The sequence below is a fragment of the Serinus canaria genome, chromosome 2, assembly GCF_022539315.1.
Source record: "Serinus canaria isolate serCan28SL12 chromosome 2, serCan2020, whole genome shotgun sequence".
NCBI classification, from domain to species: domain Eukaryota; kingdom Metazoa; phylum Chordata; class Aves; order Passeriformes; family Fringillidae; genus Serinus; species Serinus canaria.
In genome coordinates, this window is record NC_066315.1 from 134090772 (window position 1) to 134115803 (window position 25032).

General features: G+C 43.3%; 1 protein-coding gene across 1 annotated transcript; it reads right to left on the reverse strand.

Moving 5' to 3' along the window:
• Window positions 1-3671: 3671 nt before the first annotated feature.
• On the reverse strand, window positions 3672-7158 carry TMEM74 (transmembrane protein 74). Its single transcript, XM_050970465.1, has 2 exons — window positions 7097-7158; window positions 3672-6023 (listed from the first exon to the last, which is right to left on the reverse strand). Exon 2 carries the CDS (start codon window positions 5858-5860, stop codon window positions 4910-4912), a length of 951 nt encoding a protein of 316 aa, XP_050826422.1. The 5' UTR covers window positions 5861-6023; window positions 7097-7158; the 3' UTR covers window positions 3672-4909.
• Window positions 7159-25032: the final 17874 nt, after the last annotated feature.

Sequence of the window (25032 nt, forward strand, 5' to 3'; positions counted from 1 at the left end):
GGGAGGTCCTGCTGGCCCCGCACCAGCACCCTCTGATTGCTGCCCACTCTGACACAGCTCTTCTGGGGAGAGAGGTGAAGCTGACACTGAGGGGGCAATGCCCAGCCCACAGACCTCCAGGAACACAGCTCCTGCATCTCCCTGCATCGCCCATCACCTCCAGGGCTTTCTGGGTGCTACATGCCCACCCATCATCACCATGGCTGGTGCTGGGCGCAGCACTCTCTGCCCTCCTGCCCTGACAATGGCCAAGCTGGGCCAAGGTGAGGATGTGATACTGAAGTAGTCATGCATGTAGTGATGGTGAGCAGGGGCTCAACACTCAGCCCCTGACACAGCACCTCCCCAGCTGCCTGCTCACACAGCTGTGGCTGCTCCCACCTGCTTTTTCTCTTTTTTGTTCTGGTTGTGTGGAGTTGGTTGGGACATAAGTGCAGCAGGGTTTGAAGCTGAATTGCTTGGCACTTCTGTCTGGGAAGGAAGAGCAGCTGGGACATGATGGAGGGGTGAGCTGGGGATGGGCTTGGTGTGCTGGCACAGCTCAATCTAGCACCGCCTCTGCCAAGTGGCCCTGCTGCCTACATGGGCTCCACGCCACTGAGGACTGGGGACTGCACCCATGGCACAGCGAGAAGAGCCAATCACTGGAATCAGCAAAGAGCAAAGAGGCCCACAATGACAGTGCTCAAATTCATAGACTTTTATTTCTGACTCTGTACAGAACACGGCTGCAATTGTAATAAGGCATCAAATGCACTACTGAACAGCTCATTATGGACTGTGATGTTTCACCCCGTTGTGAGTCAGTCTTACAAAATTAAACCAGTTGCTTTCTTAGTCAGTAAACTCTATACTCATTGCAGACAGATTTTAAAAAGAATTACAAAGACTAAAAAATTGTAAACACATAAAAACCCAGCAACAATCCAGGGTAGCTTCCTAGGAGAGTCTTAGGCATTTCTGCCACGGGGCCGGCTTCAGGCTGGCAGGAGCAGGCGAGGCTGGCTGGAGACGCGCTGGGCACCCACAGCGTGCAGGCTGGGACGGTGCAGTGACAGCCTCTGTTCTGGTGAGCATCCCCAGCAGAAGCCATGCAGCTCCCAATGTCCAGCCTCAGCCACAGCACCTGACTGAGAAAAGGGAACTGAGGATGCAGGTGAGCAGGAGGGAGCTGTTTGAGCAGCAGGGAGCCGGACACTGGCAGCTGTCACCTCCCTTCCCACAATCCAGGGAAGCACGGACACCCCCAGTGGGAAGGAATAGACAAGGGCTGGGCCCAGCCAGCAGATGTGTCATGAGGTAGAAATTGGGAAAGTGTCATATTTGGCAGCTGGGGCTGGTCAGAAATAAATAAACTCACTAAGGGCACAAATCCTGTTCTGTTTCCAGGGTACTCGGAAATCCATATTCAGAATCTGGATTTTTAGAGGGCATCTAAAACCCACTCAATATATGTCAAAATTTAGTTCCCCAAAAAAGGAGAAAGCTCTCTGCTGAATCAAGTGACAACTTCAGCCCAGGCAGTGAAAAAACCACTGACAATTCTTCTCCCATTTGTACCTTTAAAGCATTTGCATCTCGAGCAGGGGAAGTCGAATGGCAAGGGTGCATGAGGGGGCACTAAACGTCCCTTGGCCTCGCCCTTTGGCACCATCTCATGGGAGTGGAGGCTGTGAAGGTCTGTCCACTGGCCAGTGGCTCAGACCTTCATTTCCACCATCAGCCACCTGACAGCAAGCACTTTGGTTTCTGTCTGTGTTCGGTTTCACAGCACGAGAACCTGAGAGTCCAGAGGTTTTATATTGCACTGCTAACTCACATCATGCTGCAATTTCTAAAGCCATCAGAGAAATGTCCCGAGCAATTTTATCTGCTAAATTCCTGTGCTCTGAAAGCTTTCCTTCACCTCTTTCAAAGCACACACTTACACCAAAATAAAGAAACTGTGTTAGTCCTGTTGTTTAAATTTTATTACTCCTCACACTTCTGCAGTGTACATTTAGATTATTAGGTTGACTAATATTTCCTTAAAATGCTCAGAGAAAATTTCAGGGTTCATTAGTATTGCAGGTTCATGATCTGTGACAGGCATTTTACAAAGTGTCAGAAAACTTCTCACTTGACAATAACATACTGGCAGTCAGGGAAGCGTTCCTTTTTCTAGTGCTAATAATCAGCATTAAGGCATGTCATGGTTCCTGCAGGAAATCTGTGATCCGTACAGCTTAAGCTGACATCTTTCTGCAGTGATGGAATGTACTCCAATTTCATGCATACGTATAATTAAAAAATAAAAATAATAGCTCTGAAAACCACCAGCCGCAGTTTTAGAGCTTCTGTCACGTGGGTGAGAACATGGGGCCCAGGCAGGTGAAAGGATTCTCCATCCCCCGAGATGTCTGTCCCCCGCCCTCACCACTTTGCTGACCCCAGCTCAGCAACATTTGCCCTCTTGCTTGGCATGGCTTTCCCTGGGAAGGCCAGCCCTTCCCATCCTCAGGACAGGATGAGAGGAAGCACTGTTCCCACCTCCCCACCTTGAGAAAAGTGTCAAGCTCTGCAGGCTGTGTCCACATACCTCATCCACCGGCCAAGGCCAGCGAAAGAGGAACTTTCCTGCTCTGCATTCAGATTCCCAGGCTAGTTCATTCCTCACTTCCACTGATCACAATAGGCTGAGGTAGCTTCCAGATATAAGACATTTCATGTATTTATCCTAGAGATTCAATTAGGAGTCTCTGATGACACAGCCAGAAGGATGTAAGCTCTTCAGAGATGACTGTGGAGATGCTGGTCACTGCTGAGTTACTGCCTGAGAACATGCTGTGTATCATGACATAAACTGGGAGAATCATTTACTGGGCAGCAGCAACCTCTAATAAGGCAGCTCATTTAATTATGCAGTAACACTGACCTCCAGCTGCAGCTGGAGCAGAGAACATCTTTTGCAGGGCCAGCATTACAGCCCAGGTACCACACTATGGAATTTACTGACCAAAGGCATGACCCCGGAGCAGGGCAGCTCCTTGGGCACTCGGTCACCTGCAGCCAGCAAGCACAAGGGACTGAACTAATTGAGTCAGACTTGGATGCTGCACTCGTCTCCTGACAAAAACAGCCAGAGAAGCAGAATGAAGAACCAAGTAGCAAAATAGTTTTTCAGTCTCTCTGTGAGGAACCCATGTTTCCACTATCCACTTGTTAATCTGGACTTTGTGCTGCCACACACTACTGGGTAAAGGGAGTATAAAGGAAATCTCCCCCCACCTTCCTAACAGAACTTTTCTTCTGTATGTCACAGTGGGAAAAAAAGTATTTTAAAAATAATTAATATTCCTGATATTTTAGAGTTAACTCACAACTTAGAAGGCTGTCATAGTGAAGCACGTTTCTTCTAAGACTGCACAGACAGAGCCCTTCACCAGTGTTTGGCTTTGCCAGGGACACATACACACACACACACATATAACAGACATATACATATTAACAAGACATATATATATATATATGTGTGTGTGTGTATATATATATATATATATATATATATACATATATATATATTAACCATTACTCAGTAAGAACTGTCAGCAGTGCACTGAACAATTTTTGCTGGTTTTCCCAGCACTGCAAGAACACATCAATGCTCCCCAGAAACTGGCTGCTAATAAAGTAAATAGCATCAGTAATACAGGTTTTTGGCTACAGTGCCACACAACTGAGATTAATAGCAACATGTACCCTTGATCATCCCCTATGTTAAGTGAGTCTCTTGTCAGCCAGTAAACTGCCTGAAACTTAACCTCTGTATTTCCTGATGATTTATTCTTTACAAATAAATTGGGGTTTATTGAACGAGTCTCAGAGAGCTCCTTCCTGACCCTTCCTTGCTGGTTATGAGAAGGTTGAAAGCCCAGTGACATAAAACTGAAGTTTCAAAAAGGACTAATGAGAAGCAGACAGCCCCAGTATAAGCAAAGCCCTACAGCTGAGCTTGAATTTCTTCTGGCATGTGTACTGAAGAAGTGTCCAGTCTCAGCATCCTCATGCTTTTTCAGTCTTTGGGTCTTTTGAGACTCCAAACAAGGGGTCTGTTAATTCACGTTATGGCAGTTTCCATGCAAAGACATCTGTCCACCAGGAACTCAACTTCTTTTAAATGGGTCACTATAGCTATCAGAAGTTAATGACTATCAATCATTGCTAATCTGAACTGAAATGGAGCCACTGACCTCAAGCTGAAAGAGCCTTTTGTCTCCTACCAGCACCATGAGCCATATGGTTTCCTGCCCTTTGCCACTTATTTCATATTTTAAATAATCATCACTAATTGTACAATTGTTTGAAAATATGGGAGGTTTGTGGCCAGCCATGACCAAGTGGTGTTCTTTCTTCCCATAGCTGTCACTCAATTGAAAAGAATGGATCTGCTTAAAATTAAAGAATAAAAAAGCATCTCTTAATGAAATATTAGCCCTACTATTTGATTATTGGTCCTGCTTCTTAATATTTTGTCAAGTAGAATGTTAATAATCCTGCAGTGTTCAAAAATTAACAGCTTTCAAAGTGCCAAGGTCATTCTTGTTCTATATCAGAGTAATAAGAAAATTATATAGGCAAGACACCAATGGAATGTTTTACATTAGGATAAACGAGTATCTGAGGAACCTACTTATCACAAGTCTCTTTTTATTCAGTGGTTTTCATTATTTTATATCATTTGCATTTCATCTGGCACAGTTCTCCTTTACAACAAGTACTCATATATTGCAAACATTTGATTATAGAGCTTAAGATAACACCATTCTTGTCAGACAAATAAACTGCATCACCAGCTATCTTTAGCTGCATCTGCTTTCTTTAATGAAACATATTTTCCTGTAGAAATGCTGCCTTAAAAATCATGACCACACTAATTATCTATGGCAAGCACATCTTCCTCAACTAACGACAGCTCGAGCATATTATCATTTGCTCCAGACTTCATTCTAAAATTGAAAGATCCATACAGCTTGGCAGACTCCTTGGAGGATGCAAACCTGCTCCTCCGGTACAGCTCCCCTTTCCACATGGACATCATCAGCAGGCTGGAGAGCACCACGCCCCCCAGGGTTAAGAGACACAGCCCAGCAATAACACAGCGGTCCAAGTGAGCACCGATCCTTGCGCTCTCATTCTCCAGCCTCTCCATCTCCCGGGCAGCCACGGTGTTGGGATCCACAGTCACATCTCTGGGCACCACGTAGGAAATTATCACCAGCAAAATGCCACTAACCAGGAACAAAATGGCACTAATGAATCCATAGTCAACGGATTTCCCAGCTGCTGCCTCCGAGGCAGCGTCATCCTCCTCGGAGACCAAGGAAGGAGAATCGTGCACCCATTCAGGTGGCAGCTCCCTGCAGGAATGCTGCTGCAGAGGGGCATCCTGGGCACCTGTAGGAGTGAGGGGACTTCTTGCATGCTCCAGATTTACATTTTCATCCACATAGGTGAATGATGTCTCGAGTTCCTGGGCACAGCAGCAGGCTTTCTTCTTCCCTCCATCCTCTTCCTTGGGCAAGCACTCAGCTGGGTGGCAGGGCTGGGAGGTGCTGGAGGGGGCAGGGTGCTCCTGGGGCGAGGTGCCCAGGGAGGAGGGCTGGGGTGCCAGGGGGGGCTCAGCCACAGGGCCCCTCTGCAAGGGCTTGCAGTGCCGTTCACAGTGCAGGGCTGCCACGGCAGCGGCTGCTCTGGGGTTCACCTCACCCCCCTCACGCTGCTGCTGCTCGTAGGAATGGGGGGGCAGGCTCCAGCCAGTAGCGGTGCCCAGGGGCACCTGTCTGCTCTCCTCGGCCAGGTAGAGAAGCTCCATGCAAGCCATCGACCTCGTCCCCACGAGCCTCACCTCCTGGGCTACGGCATCCTCCAGCAAATGCTGCCCCTGACCTGCAGAAGTGGCTTCACAGTACTGGTGCTGCTGTATCCCAGAAATCTTCTTCACCAATTTTTCACCAACGTTTTGTTAGGGACATGGCTTGTGTCAGCTGTTAAATGATTAAACAAATCCTCTCTGACATTCATTTCTTTTTGGTCTGCAAATGAAATAGCAGAGGGGGAAAAAACAACAACAACAACAAAACCGAACCCGACAACTTCACGATGATACATTAACAAACCAAAGGGAAGATAACGCAAATGTAATACATCAGCCCTCCTCTCAACTGTTTGAGGGGAGACGGCAAACACGATTGTTTTAACCACGCATTTAAAACTGCAATCCTCTTGCAGATCCAAAATCTATTAGGGAATCTAATCAACCTTTGACACCACTATCCAATTAAGGCAGTAAGTATGCACAGAGCACGGGATAACCAGAAAAACTGTGTAAAATGTCAGAGAAAAGATAGGTCTGTTCTTTTAGAAGCATCTAACTCCCATCCCCCCCTCGCAAATAAAGAATTTTACACTCAGATTCACAGACTAATTAGAAAGAAACACGCAAATCCCATGTAGCTCAATAATCCAGGATCTGTATTCTCCGGTGGAAATCTGATAATCCTATGGGAAAAGCAGTGCTTTCCTATATAAGATCAACCATTCATCTAAGAGCTTTCGGAATGAAATTATGCTTCAAAGACTGATGATTCAAAGACGGATATTAGTTCTCCTCTGCAATTAATTCGTTATTACCCTTTTCGCCTGGGCCCCATCCCCCTCGAGGCCGCCCGGTGTCACGGGGCGAAGCCCGCAGCCCGACAAATGTGTTGCATGCGTAGGAAACACATGTGCGTCTATAGCACATACGTGATCGCTCACAGCCGCTGCTCACTCACGCTCTTCTCGGGACTTCAGCGAGAACCGGCCGCGCTGGGAAAAGCGATTCCCGCCGGCGCCGGGAGTAGCTGGATCCACCCGCCACCGAGTGACCCGAGCGATACCGAGGTGAGCGGCGCGCAGACACGCACAGGCACACACGCATCCCCGGCGGGCAGGAGCACGCCGCCTCCTCCTGCTGCCGCTCCTCCTCCCGCTGCTCCTCCTCCTGCCCGCGGGGCTCTCACCTGCCCGGCACGGCGCCGGCCCCCGCACGGACGCACGGACACACGGACGCACTCACCTTCCTCCCGCCCGCCTCCGCCACCGGCCGCGCCCCCGCCCGCGCTGCTCCCAGCGACCTCGGGCGGCCCGGGCTGCCCGGCCCGGCCCGGCCCAGCCCAGCCCAGCCCAGCCCAGCCCAGCCGGGCAGTGCCGGGGCGGGCGGGCTCCGCTCGGCACGCCGGGAGCTGTAGTCCGCGGGCGGCGGCGCTGCTGCTGCGGCAGCGCCCGGAGCTGCGCCCGCCCCGCGGCCCCCGGGCTCGGCCGCTGCCCGCGGGTCGCGCCGCCAGCGCTGCGGTCACCGCACGGCCCCTCCGGGTGGCGGAGCCTGGCACGGGGCCGGAGAGCAGCGTCCGTGCAGCCTTGTGCGTGCGTCTAGCTCAGTCATCACCCGGAGTTGCTTTCCGTGGTCTTGGGAGCATACGACTTACTCCAGGGAAGGATAAAATCGGATTCTGAAATGATCCCAGAACTGCTGGAGCTGAGACGTCAAGGGACGAACCCTCTGCTCAAGACTTACTGGAAAATCTCTGGAGCTCACCCATGCTGGCAGATAGTCCGCGCACTTCCTCTGGCCGGCTTAAATGACTACTAAAAAAAAGACTGTTGCCAAAAAATACATAATAAATGAATGACCATTTCATTTTCAGTATGAACCTTCACTGAGTTTTCTTGCCAGTGCTTTTCCTTTGCCAGTGTTAGTGATAAACTAGAATATGAAAATAAAGTATGGAGTAGTCTGAGCTGAAGGTTTATCAGAACTGAATATTGTGCTGTTGTGGAAAGACTGGGCTCTGGGGAGACAAAAAGCAGGCTTGGGCAGAGGAACCTTTGTCATGGAGCTGAAATGAGGGTGCGCACAGGACTTAGAAGTGAGCAGCACCTGCCTGCATGGCTGTTGGGCAGGAAAGCAGAGGCTCAAGGTGAAAAGTGAGGTGGGGAGGAGCCAAAAGAGACAAACACAGACTGTCTGAAGGAGTTGGCCTGACATCAGAGAACAAGGTCATTCTCTATAAGGACTCTTTGCCAGTTCTGAAGCAATGCATTAGGCAAGCACATCAGTTTTGAAGACATATCCTGCTGAGACCCAAACCACCCAGCACAGAAGGTTCAAATCTTAGTGGGAATAACTCCCATGAATGTCAAAATTACTTGCCAGGACATGGCAACAGTAGGGCACTTGCAGTGCCCATCACAGAGATTGCTCGATGCTCTGGGGTTCTTTGGATATCATTTCAAAGCAGCTCCAGGCAGTGTTTCCATTAGCAAAGTGCAGTTTCAATGCATTGAATAGTATATTATTCACTCTTTGAAGAAAAATTGTAAGGAGAAAATGATGAATTTCGGAAAATGGTGCAGGCTGTCCTTGGAGCTTTTTAATAACAGTGCCCTCTTTGAGATAAATATAAAGGAGCAAATAAAACCTAATCAAAGAAGCATAAAAGCTTATCTGTAAATTGTTCAAATAGTTTCAAGTAAAAGTAAAGATGGGAACAAACTCTCTTTAAGTCCATTGTGCATTTTCATTTGGGAATTAGCAGGATAGGAACATACAGATGTTGGGCACTGACACTGTAAGCTGCACCTGCTGCATCCAGTAGATGAATCTTAATTAAATGACTGACAGGAAAAAACATGGTGCTCAGCCCTGGCAATGCAGCCTGGAAGAATGAGAACACCTTTCCTGGGCCCCGGCACAGCCTACCAAGTCCTCGGGTGGGTATTGTCTTTCTGACAGCTGATACAAAGGCAGGAAATTGTCTGCACCCAACAAATTGCCGTGTTGTCATTCCTTCAAAACCCAGGAGCTACAGCATGTACTCTTGAGCCCTTACTAGAGCCTTAGTTACTCATTATTTACCCACACAAACATCTTGCTGCTCTGCCTCCCACTCTCCTCCTCCCCATTTTGTGCCAGCGTGTGTTGGGCAAGTGTATTAATTTGTTGCTGATAATTGCAGTCCCACAAACTATGGAGCAAACAGAGGGAACCACAACTCTCTCAAGCCTAGTGTTGTCTATTCTTATGTGCCTTCCCATGTGGTGCTGTGTCTCCTTTGCCTACTACAGTTCACTCACTCTTGGAGCAAAGTCACTGTTTAGTCACAATTCAGATTACTGACATTTCATTTTCTTAACTTTGCATGCAACGAGTTAACAGCATTTTCTTGTAACAAATGTGATTGTTGCCAGTGCTCTGAGGTGTGGAGGTGGTGGAATGAATGCATAGCAACGCGCACTCTGCAAACACAAGTACAGCTGGTGAAAAGATTAATCAAGTAAGGGCGGGAGTAAGAATATTTGTCACAGGAAAAAAGTGACTATGTAGAGCTAAAAACCAGAGTGATGGACACACAATGGGTCAGGAATAAACGACTAGGGTGGACTGTCAGGGTGGATGAGCCTTGTTCTCTCTGCTCTAGCCTACCACATAATACAGCCCTTTCAGACGCTGAGCAGGGCTATGGTAGCAGCACAGTGATAATATGGAATCTGACAGTCAGCTGATGAAGGTGTCTCAGTTAGGATACGTACAATTAAATTTAAACCATGCTCTGGAGCATCTTGTGAGCGGTCTTCAAGTTGGCCCAACTATAAATGAGTGTGTGAACTAGATGTACATGTTTTTTTTTCCCATTCTCAGTAACCTATGGTCTCCATAAAACTGTAAGGAGGCTTGTAAGGAGCTAAAAGTTGTTTCACACTTTCTGTTTGAAAGGGGCCTGATCAGACATGAAGGCTTTAGAGGAACAAGGCAAAACTAGAACAAGTTTTCTGAATGGCACATCCCATCATGGTCTGGTAGAGGATGGGGTTTGAGATATTCTTTTTGCTATCAGCAATTCAGGGAGTTTTCCAGTGTTATATGGGATCCTCAGTGAAGCATTCCTCCAAACATTTTTATTCTTTTTTTCCTTCTCTGTCTTATAACATGCATACAGAGTTCTTCAATGTCATTTTCACAGAATCTTCAATTCACTGCCTTGGACAGTCACAGGATCTTGGGTTTCCAGTGGTCCTTGTGCAAGTGTTGCAAGACTGCAGAGCTTCTAAAATAAAGGGGCACTGCAGCCAGTATGGCTCAGAGAATATACATTCAGAGAAGTCTGGAGAGAATATTGCATAAACTTCCCATTTCCACTTGAATAGATCATACTGTTGAGTAAAGTAAATTGGCTAGGGAGCCAATAACATGGGGCTGAAGAAAAATTTAAAACCTATTAGAGAAATACATGGACCTGTGTACTGGTCTGTGAAAAATAACAAAGGTAATAGATGGGAATGAAGAGGCAAGTTTATATATAGCTAAGTTTATATAAAAAGTGCAAAAAATAAAGTGATACAATTCTTTTTTGGCTTAGAGAATACAAGTATTCTCAAGCTAGCAAGCAAATAATTTGGACAACTTACTGTAAAAATAAAAATTCACCATTTCTTTGTGTTTAAAACGCATTACTGTCAGAGATCAATAAATGTCACAGATTAATAAAGCAAAAGTAGACAGGAAAGCAATTTAATTCTGCTTTGGTTGATTCACTAATGCATATCTACTGTGCATTAATAAAAGACACAATAAGTAAATAATTTTACAGAGATATAAGAAACCATAGATATGTGATATGATGTTCCAGAATTGCCACAAGTAGATTAAATCCTTGATAAAGCCCTATGCTTCTCATGTCTGAACACATGAAATCATGGTTTGGGTAAATAGAGGAGGATGAACAAAAAAATCCAGTCTTGGTCTTAGAACAAAGGATCATCTGGAAGAGCAAAGGGCCTGTTGACCATTGGGAAGACACAGTAGTTGTAGCCCCACCCAGGACCTGGTGAAGGACAGGTAGAAATGATTGAGCTGTCAGGCTGAGGTCTGCTCTCTGGCACAGCACCTGTGGAGCCTTTACTGGCCTTCACTCACCAGGAGGGAAAGGACCAGCTCTGGATGTCCCAAGGCTGCTGTTTCCCACCTGCTGTGCCACACCAGTGACTCCAGCTGGTGACCTGGCCAACCCCACTGCCACAGGTTTTACTGTTGATCCTGACCAGGCTCCCTGCTTTCCCCCTTCAGGAGCTCATACTCAGCTGTTTTTCCTTCTGAATCCCCCAGCACCTGAGCACCCCTGTGTGCTAGGATAGGCAACTTGACTGTGCCTTGATTGTTCTAGTGTCCTGCTGACTCTCACAGCTCTGTCTCAGCAGTCTGGGCTCAGGGTGGCCAGTGGGACATGGCCAAGCTGGCGCTGCTGTGCCCAGAGCAGACTGACTGCTGAGTGCCAGGTACCTGGATGCCACTGGGAGTGCCTAAGCTGTGGACACTGGGGTGCAGGAGACATCCCTGTGTGCCCCCAGAATGCTGAACACTGAGCTGTGTGATCTGAAGGAGCCTTGACAGAGCCCAAACAGCTCCTCTGTGCTGTGGGCTTGGGATTGTCACATGTCCCCACAGGTTTCTTCTGCCCACTGATGGGGAAGTACCAGCAGTGTGCTGTCACCATGTTGTGAGAGCCAAAGTTACCATTCATTTCCCACCGTGGTCATACCTGAGACATAAAGGACATGTTTCTCCCTGGGTCAGCCCAGAAACTGAAGAATTCAGCCCTGAACCCTCTGTGGCTGCAGAGTGCCAGGTGTCATGCACATGCCTGACTCCTTGCCTTTTTCAGGTGTTTTCCTGGATGGTTATTCTCTTCACTTTCCTGCACACTTGCATGGAAAGACAGAATCACCTAGAGTAATCACACATTAGATCTGGGAGATGTAGTCCACCTGTTATTCTGTACAGAAAGACCTAAAAATACTAATTATAGAATGAAGGAATGCAAAGGGAAAGTGAGATAACAGACTATCCTGTAGGGAAGCCCAGGTGAAAACCAGAGGCCGCTTAGGAGAGAAATAAATCACCAAGGAGATTTTAAGCAAGGGATTTAAAGGATAGAGAATAGTGCAGAAATAAAAGGGGACTGCAGCATAATATGAGGAAATAATAGCTTGAGCCATGAAGATGGGGGGAGGGGGGATGGTTATACTGACTCTGGTAACAAAAATTACTCTTAGCTCTTGCAGTACACATAAAACTATGGGTGAAAGAAGAAAGTGAAGGCTGCAGTTTCTGACAAGGCAAGGACACACAGTCTTCAGTAATATATATATTGCTGGTGACAGAATGAGGTTTTATAGAAATTATCAGGAATCGTACAAAGGGATTCTATATTATCAGCATGTGTTAAAGAGTTTCTTCAACAGAAACATCAAACGTGTTCACATTAGAGAGGTAATGCTGATATTTTATGGAATTGACCTGTATTAAAAAGACTAAATGTAAAAAAACAGTAAAACCTTCTTCTCTTGGTTGTGCTTTATGTCTACATACTATAAAGTACATTAAAAGCAGTATTCCCATTTTAAAGGCAAAGAAGCTGAAACATGGGAAACTTGTGTAATTTTTTGCAATCCAGGTAGCACAGAACCAAAATCAAGGCACCAAAATTAAGATGAAAGAATAGGGCCTTGAGCTTTGTTTCTCATTTCACCTGTTTTAGCCAACAGCAAAGGGCAAGCAGTGACTTAGGAGGGAACTCATTTATTTTTTTCATACCTAAGGGAAGAACTATTTTAAGCTCATAAATAATAGCATCAGAGATATGCCAGGAAGGTGTATCAGTGGGGTTCTGAAGCAGAGCTAGGGTCTATGTAGATGGCTTGTGGTGATATTTGTATCTAAATTAGCAGCCATAGCCGCCCATATTTGAGAGAGTTCAAGGCAGAGCTCTCCTCCTTCTCTTCCTCTCTTCCACAGTCCCTTAAGCTGACTATCATGCTGCATTTATGTGTGGAGGAAAGCCTTGCCCATGTGTCTAGTCCTGGCCCTATCACAATCACTATAGCATTTTTGCAATCAGCTTTAAACAGGTCAGGATTTCATACTGTCCTTCCTCATCTAAAAATGTTGAGGTTCCTTCTAGAACAGTGTCTGCAAGGTGTTGTAGAAAACCCTGGTGGAATACAACACACTAAAACCTGGGGTAGATAAACCAAATGGGAAAGGTAAGAAGAATCACAGACTCTTCCAAAGGCAACATTTCTTCTACAGCATTGAAAAACAGTGAACGAAGTGTTACAAAATAATCTGTGAGAAGCAATCCTTCTACAGGGCCGTGTGAATGAGCTAGACCGTCTATGTATTTTCCTCTCTGACATCCAGTGATTTGATCCTGTTTACTTTCCAAGGGAGTGTGATCAGACTGAAACTGGAAGGAAAAATATTTGATCTTTTTAAACAGTCAAACCTTTAAATTCCAGCCTGTCCTCTGAATGTTGAGAATGCAACTAGAGGTTTTTAAACAAGACCTCTATTGATGTCTGAGGCAGGCATTGCAGACCAAACACCCACAGAGCAATAAACATTTAATTCATCAGATATGATTAAGGCCTTAAAATTCTTTTCCTTGTCACATAGGCACTGTTCATATTTCTGAGGAGGTTCTACTTGCTGTCCTCCTTTGATTGCCTTGGAAGAAGGAAGAATAATCTTCTTAAGGCTGAGCTTACGAGAGGTATCTGGAATCAATAGTGAAAAATAAAACCTGACCTGATGGTTTTTGTTTTATTTTTGTTAGGAGGCATGGAAGGAAATATGATGTCATGCTCTATATTAAACCGGCTTTCTGAAAGCTTTTAATTGCCCTGGGTTTTGAAGCCATATATTCAAATGGTGACAGCACACTGTGTTGGCTCCTTCACAAACAGAAGTCTTAGAGAGTCACATGCTGCTAAAGAAAATGTTTTACACTTTTCTGTTCTTGACACATCAGAGTCATTTTTATCTGGTTACTATGTTATGCATGCAACAGAACTGCAGTGATAGTAAAATCTGTGACATGCAGGCAGGACTGCGGGCACAGTATGAAAAAAAGGCAGGCTCTTCCTTGAGCAGTTGAAGAGCTCCTAATGCATTATTTATGGGAAATCAATATTTTTTGTGATTAATACATGCACACGCCTATCTATCCATTCAGGAAAACAAAGATGTCTCTACCCCACAGCTGGTGAAAAGCAGAAAGCAAAACCATAGAGCCTTTAGTTCTTGTTGGCTAATTACCAAGTCTTCTTCTGGCAGTGTCTGTCTGGGGAGCCAGCACAGACAGGTTGGGTTTTGCAGGAAGGTTGGCTCTTGAAAAGACGAAGATCGTTTTTAATTTGTGGCAAAGACCTGATTCCTGAGCAAACAGGTCTCCATCACGGAGCCCTGAAAGCTCCCTCCATTGCAATAGGGTTTATTTCAGTGTGAGACAGGGACATGGAGCTGAGTGCCTTGGTGTGAAACCTCCTTGAATGGAATCAGAACAGGAGTGTTGGTGTGGAGGAGCCTAGTGAAGGACTGAAGTGATCGAGGCACCCCTGGGGGAGTCCCTAGGGGTTGATCAGGCTGAGCAGGCAGCTTGTGGGTGCAAAGAGATCCCTTGCAGATAGAGAGCTTCTTCTGGACAATGGGCATCTGGTGGTGGATGAGCAAGGAAAGAGGATTTGTTCTTACTGCATGCTAAATGTATTACTGTTTGTCTTTCCATGAATAAAGATTTAATTGTACATCTTCTCAGAGTCCTCATGGGTGGGTAGGTCAGACCTAATGAGGGCATGTGGTTTTCTGGCCCTTTTTGGGTGGGGATTAAGCTTGGTTTAATCATTTGCTTCCAGAGATGTCAAATACATCGATGGTTTCTGTTCTTATTAACCACCTGGCTGAGAATTATATGTACACATTACATTGAGGTAGTAGGAGTTCTTTGGTTAATCTTACTTCTGAGGCATCCAGGCACATATACACACAAAGGTACTCACAAATAGCTATGAGGAGTTTTTCATGGAGAGTGGGAGATTTGGAAAGGAATTTCCACTCCTTTTACTCCAAGTGACACACTCTCCCCCGCACGATATCATACATTAAATGAACCATGGAGAGCTATTTTCCCGAGCAGACGGAAGTGATGTTTTTTGAGGTGGGTAGCTGCATTTCAAAGCCAGAAATCTGCATGGAAGATATTTGTGCAGTGCCATCTGGACAAGTTTTTAATTAATGTGGAAAATGAAAAATTAACAGGGGGACTAACAGTTTCTTCATGTTCAAAGACATAATCCTGCAGGGAAAAAAATACCCATAGTTATACTTCCAAAGGATTAATAAAGAGCTTCTAACATGGACATATAAAAATTAAATGAGACAAAGAAAAAATATTTTAAACATTTATGATTAGTTTTATTAATTTACTAATTGTATTAATTTAGGAAAAATCTATTTCCTTTAAGAAAAGATAACAAGAAAGGATAATGACAAGTAGAAAAAGATACAATTCTGTGTATTCTGAATGAGGGATTCTTTCCATCTAATGAAATAATAATGATAACATTAGAGGAGGAAAGAGGGAGAGGAGCATCACTCTGTTTTGGGGCACACAATAGGAGTTTAGCTGTCTGTTCATTTACACTGCACTCATCCTTTTCACTACCTGAGCATCAGACAGTAATAAAACATGGTAAAACTGGAGACTGAGTTTTCTGCCTGTCTTCTGAAGTTTTGAAATACAAAGTGTATGAAGACTATTTAAATAACATTGCTTTTCAATCTTTGAGAAATATCGTCACTTTTTAACAACTGATCTGCTTCTTCATCTGATTTTCTGGTGATACATTTAAACCAGAAGTGTTAAAATCACTATTTTTAGATGATAGGAGAAATCAAAGGGTACCTGTGACCATGAAAGATTTTAGTTTCAGTTTGTCTCAGAACAGATATAACCTTCTATATCCATATATATCCACATATTCTTCTTGTCTGCTGAGACTTGTTTAATGAGTTCCAATCTAAGAGGGTGCTTTTGTATCCTGGATTAAAATTCAGCACTTTTGTGCCTTGCTACAAATCTGTCTTGTCCTTTTCCTTCCTCATCATTTTCTGTAACAATTTTATTAATGTTTTAATGATTTTGAGATCTTGGAATAATATTGCAACTCACAGTTAAACTGAAATGATAAATTTATTTTTTTTATGCTAGAGAAGAAACAAGCAGCCAGAAACTCTGCAAGTGTGAAACCCAAAGGCAGAGGGAACATATGTCTCCCATAGGAGCAGGAGTTAACTGATTCAATGTGAGTAAAGGATGTCAAGATTTCAGCATGAGGCAACATCTTGACTTAAAGTGAATCACTCCACAAACTGACCAGAAGTTGGAGCAGAAGGAGAAAGGATTATGCCTCTGATATTTAGGTTATCATGAAGATATGTCTTTATTCTGCACTAACACTATTCTTTAAATCACTTAATAAACACAAGTATCTATGGCAAAGTCTAAATTTAGGAAATGGATCTAAAGCACCAAGACAATGAGTATTCAGGAGAAAAATGTAAATTTACTTCTAATATTATTCAAGTTTGAAAATTACATTGTGCTTATTTAGCATGTTAAAACCCATGAAATGCAGTCTATGGATTAGTGCAAGATGTTCTGTAGCCTCCAAAAGTTCCTGCCTACTTGGGCATCTTCATTCTGCACAGACAGCTAAGACTGTCTTCTGTTTCCTGCTGAAATTTTCTGACTGTATTTTTAACTGCAGATTTTTCCCTGACTTGCTCTACTGCTCAGTCTCAAAAATGATCTGGATCCAGTGGAGTCAGGTTTGGCAGTCATGTAATGACTTCATGTGGAGCTGGGACACAGGCTTCTACTTTGAACCTGCTCTCTTGACGACGCTTGTAACTGGGAGCACCAACACAGTCAACAGAGTTAGAGTTGCAATTCTACACTGTAGACAGATGTGTTTAGATCAATTCTCACTGTAGACAGATGTGTTTAGATCAATCCCACCATAATTGGATAGTTATAATTAATTTTCAGGGGATTGTGGTAAAAATCTCATTTTAAAAATGCTGCCTGCCTCCTTGTCAGTAAGGATCCCCAAACCCCATGCCTGATCTGGAGTGAGCTGGCTTCAGTTTCTCTCAAAGCTTGTCTTCTCTTCCTCACGGCTCACTGGTTTTCTCTGTTGCTTTCCTCTCTGCTTCTTCCATGCTTCCCTCATATGTTGAATATGATTTAACAACAGAGAAAAGGGAATGTTTTCACCTCTATGAGCCACCATTACACGACAGATGTTTTGCTGAACTTAATCTATTTTGAGCCAATATCTTAAGCATTGCTTTGAAGAAGAGACCAGGTCTTCTTGTGAAACCCCACTTGAAGTACTGCATACAGTTCTGATGTCTCCAACAAAAGAAGGACATGGAACTCTTGGAGCAAGTCCAGAGGAGGGCCACGAAGATGATTGGAACACTGGAGCCCCTCCGCTATGAAGACAGGCTGAGAAACTTGGGTCTGTTTAGCCTGGAGAAGAAAAGGTTGTGTGGGGACCTCACAGCACCTTCCAGCATCTGAAGGGGACCCTCAGGGTTGCTGTGGAAGGACTCTTCGTTTGGAGTGGCAGGACAAGGAGTATTGGATACAAGTTGAAAGAGGGGAAATTTAGGTTAGCTTTAGGAAGAAATGTTTTACTTTGAGGGTGGTCAGACACGCCTCTGGGAACAGGTTGCCCAGAGATCTGGGTGCCCCAGTCCTGTCACTGTTGAAAGCCAGGTTGGAAAAGCCTTGAGCAGCATGGTCTGGTGGGAGGTGTCCCTGTCTATGGCAGGGAGTGCTGGGGCTGGATGCTCTTCAAGGCCATTTGCAACCCTTTGACATTCTATGATGCATTCTGTGATTCTGTGATCCAGTGAAATGGGTATGTGGCAGATCCTGTAGAATCTAGAATGATGCATAAGAAATAGCAGTTTCACTGCTTTGCAGTTGGGAATGTATTTTATTGACCAATGACTCGTGTCCTACTCACTGCCTGTTGTTCCACTGCTGAGTTTGTAAATCCTCAGGGCAAGTGTAGGGTTTGTGTTTATCCTCACCTCATCATCCACATCCCCCTTCTAAAAGATGGGTGGGTGAAAGAGAGAAATTACCTGACTACTTTGCTCTATCTCTATATATATTTATTCATATTTGATCCTTATTCTGCAGAGCATAGATGCAGCTAATTAAGGAGGTGATCAGTACACTCACAAAGTCACAGGTGACTATAAATTTGCATTATTTGCTATTGCAACAAAAATGAGTGAATGGATTTTGTAGGTGCAGAGATGCCCTTTTGAAGATGTGAGCGTTAAATAATAGAGGTTGCCAATTAGACAAGGTGTTAAAACATATGTATAGTTGCCAGCATATGTATAGTCTCACTCTACTTATGTGTTTATAGTGCCTTTTGGATACGAGCCTAGAAATTACATTTTCTTTCTTCTTTCAAGGTATATTCTTATACTAAATTGCATTTCTGTTTAATAATATTTTTTTCTGCTTACAACTTCAGCTTTTTATTTTTTTCCCATAACAAAAACAAAAAATTACCACTTTGAATTATGAATATACATTGATGGCTCAGTACCACATAAGACTTACTTACTACTCAGGCTATACTGAAGGGTCATCTGAAATTTTCTAAATGTATGGACAAATGGTGATTTAATCTAGATATATTGAAAACATGCAAGCATCTTACAGATTCTTTTGGGCAGGAATATATAAGAAAATGTTAAAACTATTTTTGGAAAGTATGAATTGTGAAAGTAGTTTATTATAGATGATGTTACATCATAAATATTGGTGTACATTTAAAGGTACCTTGACTTTCGTGCAGGTATTGCAAGGATGATTTATGCATTTCTGGAAATGCAGGCACTCCATTTTCTTTGAGTCTGCAGGTAATGCCAAATTCCTGCTCATTCCAATTCATGCTGTTTGTGTCTTCAGCTGCAGGAAAACAGCAGCTTGATTTAACTTCTGTCTGCAGGGTCCATTCTAACCCCAATTACTGGAGAAAATAGCCTTACTTTCAGATGTTGAATTTTACTTTGCAAATAATTGTTCACAACTAGAAAGTAGAGGTGTGCAAGTAGCTACATTGTTCTCTTTTGCCACTCTACGCTGTGTAATGTCTATCCATTCTTCATTTAAGAACAAATTAATCTGCTGTTGTGGAAAAATGCTGGTAAATAAAGCTAATCTTGAGGCCATGAGGTTATCTGAATATTGTTTGATGACATAGCTGTTGTTCTCAGTCTTTATAAATTTTAGGAATTTATTTCTAAAATTGCAACCTGGCAAAAAATGCAATATAAAATTAAGCCACTATCCGTGATTTCTTCATTTTAGATGATGCTTATCTAGAAGCAGGAGATGTAATGTGGAGAAATGTATCAGAAAATAAATTTCTGTAGAAACGTACAGAAATATTCATCATATATTTAGGTAGATGTTAAACTATGATTCTTTCAAGCCTCTTAGATAAAAAGTTATTTTATATAGATTTTTTATGTTTAATAATAAATAATTTATTTAATGAAGGGCCTCTGGTGCTTTAATATTGTTAAGAAGAATATATTTTATAAGGGAGGGAAATTGTAACCATTCTCCAGTTAGCATTCCCCTGAGAACTCTAACCAGGTTTTTACCCTGGCATGGAGAGGCATGCTGAAAATAAAGTGGATCAATACTGAACACTGAAGAGAGAACAGCCATACAAAGATACAGGGTTAAAATAGCTTCACAGTCGTGTTCAAACAGCTCTGAAGATGATGTTAGAGGAAGAACAGAATGAATCATTCAGGTATCTAAATACAGACTCCTGGGGTTGGTTTAGCTACCCAATAGCAGTCATGACAGCAAAACCCAAAGTGTCTAGAACAACAACTAGGTGTAAAACCCTAGAGCATCTAAAATGCACTAAATGCATCTAAATCACTAGACATCCATCCAGCAACTGAATCCCACCTGAGAGCTGCCTCGGTATGATAAACAATACCAATGCCAGTTTAGAAAACAGATTTAAGGAGATAAAAATCACATTTAACCTGAAGATCTCTTTAGATCAAGGTAAAAAACAAGTTCTTGAAATCATGTGTCGGAATGATTATCATTGTCTGAAGAGCTGGAGGAAGTTTGGAGGCTGCAAAACCAAAAAGTGAATTTAACCAGTGATGCAAGACATGCCTGAGGCCTTGATAGGATCCCTTTTCATTGTGACTGAGTGCCTAAACAGGCTCATACTCTGCCAACAGAGCAAAGACCTCTTTTTCCTTGAAGAATTCTAAATTATTATCTTATAAGACAGGGAGAAAGCAAAACATGCTCAGAAATTGTTGGGCAGTTTGGTGAATTAATGAAGAGAAAGATCAAAGCATGCCTAAGAAAGAGGAATTAATCTAGCTGAAAGTTTGAACAGGTATGAAATGTTCTGCTGCTAGTGTTTTGGTTTTTTTGGATGAATCTTTTTAATTGTGCTTTTAAATTCTTGTCAGCGACATTTAGAGCACTCACAGGATATCCTACAGCATGGATTTTTTTAATGGGAATAAGTAAACACTACCTTATTTGATGGAGCAAGATGATTTTTCAATAAATGTAAAAAAGCAATATAAGTCATCTCACAAAATATCATGCTGGCCTCTTATGCTGAGGCAAGAAAAAATTTCCTATAGGATATTCTTCTTAACTGTTACTATCTTCTAATTGATGATAAATCCCAAGTGAAAAAACAACACATTTGTACCCAAAAAAAGGTACAACCCTCTAGGACAGCATCTAATGTTGAGGTCAGCCAGAAGCCAGATGTGAAGGTCTCCTTACAGTATCAGTGTTGCAAAAGACTGGGAAAAAATCCCTCTAGGAGAAGATGCATTGGATAGCCAAGAGCACCTTTAATTGGTGCAGAGGAATGTCCTTCCCTGGATGTGCATGGCTAAGAGAAGCCCTGTGTGCTTCCAGGAAAAGAGAGAAGCCAGTGGATATTGTGGGAATCCACAAAATCAGAGGGTTTTGGGAAAGCTGCAAAAGGCAGGCCTCAGAGACAGCAGAATTGTGATTAGAGCTAAGCAGTAGCCATGAGATTGGTCATCAGAAAAATTATTTAAAAAGTAGAAAAGCAAGGACAAGTAAAACAATGGTCTGTGTATTAATGCTTGTCTAGGATAACTTCCTAAGCTGCAGAAAAATTTATCTAGCAAGATCTTAGGAAGTTTGAAGCTTAATAATGGAGCTCTGTGCATTGTGTTTTAAGGCTTACAAGCAGGCATTGTATTGGAAATAATCAAGCATTGTTTTAAGCAAAGGTACGTGTGCTTATAGTGGTTGGATGGAACCACTGTCAATATGCTTCTGCTTTGTGTGATTGGTCAAAAAAGTTATAAAGTTGTAACATTAAGTTCTTTGTCTGCTGCCTGGGATGTGAGCTGCTGGCATCTTCCCATTGTCAGAACCATGTAATGAGACTGATGTTGAAAAATAAAGCAGCTCAAGGCACGTTCCACAGCAGTCCTGTCCCGTTCGTGGTTTGTACATAGCCCCCGGCCGGCGATAGATCTTGGGCAGTGGTGATCCAAAATCTGTGGCTTTGAAAACCCCACTGGGGCTTAACTGATGGCACAGAAGTTCACCCAGGGCAAAGTTAGATTTTGTTGACTGGAGACACCCTGGCTGGGCAGATATGAGATGATGGGAAAGGGGAGAATGGGGAAAAGGGGAGAAAGAAGCAATCCATGTGATTGCTGAAGGGATTAATATGGTGTAGACGGGAATGATCCTTTCACCCTTACTGAGACCCTCGTGCTTTCCTCCTTTCTGTCTACATTTGACTTTAGGCCTGTGTCTGATATCAGTTCCCCAAAAGACCATCCTGCTTTGCTTTTATATCCTCTAAAAAGGAAGAATTAAATGTGAATGTGTATTTTAATGTTATTTGGTTGTTCCAATGCCACTACAGATTAGATGCAGTACATTGGCTTTTATCATTTTTATGTGATGCTATTGATGTGTGGATTTTTGGTTGTAATTTACTTAGTATAATGAAGGCAAATCAGGAGAGAAAAGCCCAAACAAATGGCTAACAGAAAATTTAGATTCCAATTCTGATATCTGTATTAATATAAATTCAAATTATTTCACTGAAGCCATTGAGTTATATGCCTATGTTTGTTAAATAACCAATGACTGAACGACATTTTCATTTTTATGTGCTTGTCCTCATCCTCATTAAGCCTTTATAATGCCATTTATGCTTATAACATATAAGAGAATGTTATTCCACTGAAGAAAATATGTCTTTACTATCATTTAGTATTGCAATGGGTGGAGTTTTTCCAGTCCATAAAATTTCATTTTAACATTTTTTCTGTAGCAAATTAATCAGATAGAAGATAGAATGGAATTTAAAAAACCCAAACCCAAACATCTGCTAATGTTGTTATTGCCAGCTTCTAATTCAGCATTGACAAGCCTGTGTCTTTCACAGTGGAAGATTTTATTTTTCAGTTACTGGATGCTCTGAATGAGCTCAGAATGAAAAGCTGAACATGCATTGTTGACATCCATTCTGAGCAATAGAAATGTTAAAATAGTGGTACTTTTACACTTCTAATGCCCAAATCCATCCCATTGCCGGAACATTGCTCCACTGACAAGCTTGCTGATGCCAAGTGCAAGTATGATCTTCCTCTCAGTCACAGGGTGACTTGCATTTGAAGTTTTTAAGGATGTTGTCTGTGCTGTGAAGCAATCCCAAGGCATCACAGGAAAATAAGAGGCTGCTTTGACAAAGTGAAGAGATTATTTGGTCTACCTGCTCATTTTTCAATTTCTCAAACACATTTGAGAATTAATAGCCTCCTCTGAATCTTGCAGGGTTTTTTTCCCACAAGGATTCTGAAAATGGGCTCTGTCACTAAGACCTCTGTACAGTGACATCATAGGCTGACTTTCTTCTAATGCTTTGAGGATCCTGAGCACACACAGGCTCAGGTTCTGTCTCTAAGCCTTTCCTGCCTGCCTGCAAGTACCTCCTCATTTTCAGAGTCAATCAGGAAGAACTGCTGTTTTGAGAGGGTTACAGCTGCCTTCACCTGGTCTCCACTGTCCCTGTTGTGCCTGCTGGACACCACTCTCTGTGCTTTAGCTTCTGCCAGGAGCACCCAGTGCAGTGTGCTGGGGAAGGGGTGCAGCACCTGCAGCTGTACAAAGGGGCTGTGCTGCTCAGCAGGGACAATCTGAAGCAGAAAGGAATGCTACAATATTGTTCAAGTTTATAAGGGGCACAAAATAATAGAACAGCTGGAGATACAGGGCAGTCTGGATGACAGTGGCATTTTGAACACATGCTACAATTATTTCTGTATTTTTGAGTATACTCATACAAGCTCAGAAGGGTCATTGTTAAGAAATTCACTTGCACTGGAGTGAAGGGATGCTATGACCATGCCACTCTTCAGCTCCTGCACAGTGCCCCATGTCATCTTCACACAGCTGCTCTGCAGGCTGCAGCAGCAGCAGATCTGGTGTCCAGGGACTCAGTGCAGGCTCTGGGGTGAGCAGCTGGTAAGGCAGCATCACCATGTCATTTATGGAAAGGTTTTTCTACAGGCATTTGAGAGATACACATGGCATGTTGGACAGTACCATCACATTTAGGCCTGAGGCTAATGGGTGCTGTCACAGCTCAGCATCCCTGGAAAGCAGCAGGCTGAGGAAGCTACAGATGGGCTTTGGTATTGGCTGGTTTAAAAATACTGCTTGAAATACTTGAGTGTTCAGGCAATGAAAATATTGGGAAATGCAGTAAATAAAGATAAATGCTGAAAATACGACATTTATGAGTTTATATATTAAGCAAAAATAATAATCAGTTAGCATATTAATTATCTAAAATTTTACAGTTCTTACTAACTACTCTGTATTTTTTGTGTTTATTCTAGACAATACTAAATACCAGTCCTTCCACTGCCAAAGCAGTGGGCAGGCAGAGCTTGGCAGGACTGTGCTTGGAACGGCAGTGGGAAGGTGGGGCTGCACAGTCCAAGGAGCCTCTGTGGGGAGAGCAGGATTCTGCTCAGTACCATCCCAGGATTGTGTCTGCAGGGAAGGACTTTCCCAGCCTTCATGTCGGGGAATCAGTAACCCCCAGCATCATCTCCCTGAATCACTGCTCCTCCCACAGGCTGTGCCAGCCCCAGCGTGCTGGCAGGAGCCGCCCCTGTGCCAGCCTGGCACAGAGCCTGTCCCAGGGCTGGAGGAGTTCTCTTCTCCCCAGTCCATCTCAAGGAACTCTGCCATTTCAAATTATTTGAAGCAGATGACAACCAGATGAAAACCAAGAGTGGGAGGCTTTTAACATTGCATGCTAAAACTGTGCAGTGCCTTGTGTGAGCCAGTACCTGGCCAAAACCCCCACTGGCACTGCCTGAGGCTGGCAAAGGGCTGCAGAGACCTCCACAGTGGCCAGGGGCCAGCACCAGCTGCAGTAGACATGGACTCTCCTCTTGCCTCCAAGCAGAACTGAAATACTTCTTTTCCTCTGAGGATGACATGGCTTCAGGAGTCAATGTCCAGGGTTAAATGGAATACAGGACTATTTGGAAAAGTTCTGTTAGAAGCATTGCCTTCTTCATGTGTTTAATCCGTGAAGAAATCTGTGAAGTAATCTGTATCTGTGATTTATTTAAGAGTCTGTTCTCTTTTAAATTATGTTTCAATTAGTTTGCTTCATGAGTACTTATAAATAGACTTTCCCTGAAAAATGTAATGACTTAATGTGAGTAATAGGCAATTCACTGAAAAAAAAATATAATGGTGCCTTTAAAGAATAAACTGGTAATGAAATTCTTTTATTAAAATCAGATATGAGGCATAATTTATATGTATTGCCACCAATGCCAAAAGAATATGCTTTTCCTCTCTCCTGAAAACTTTCAGACTTGTGACATGGTGCCCAAATGCAAGCTTTACAGTTATTGCAAAAGGGAATCGATGGTAGCTCCAGATTTTTTTTATATTTCCATATAAAAATCTTCTTTTTTAAAAAAAGAAAAAAAAAAGATTA

What these genes read in the sequence shown, in the direction of transcription:
- TMEM74 (XM_050970465.1), bottom strand. Translation starts at nt 5,860, where the DNA reads ATGGCTTGCATGGAGCTTCTCTACCTGGCCGAGGAGAGCAGACAGGTG.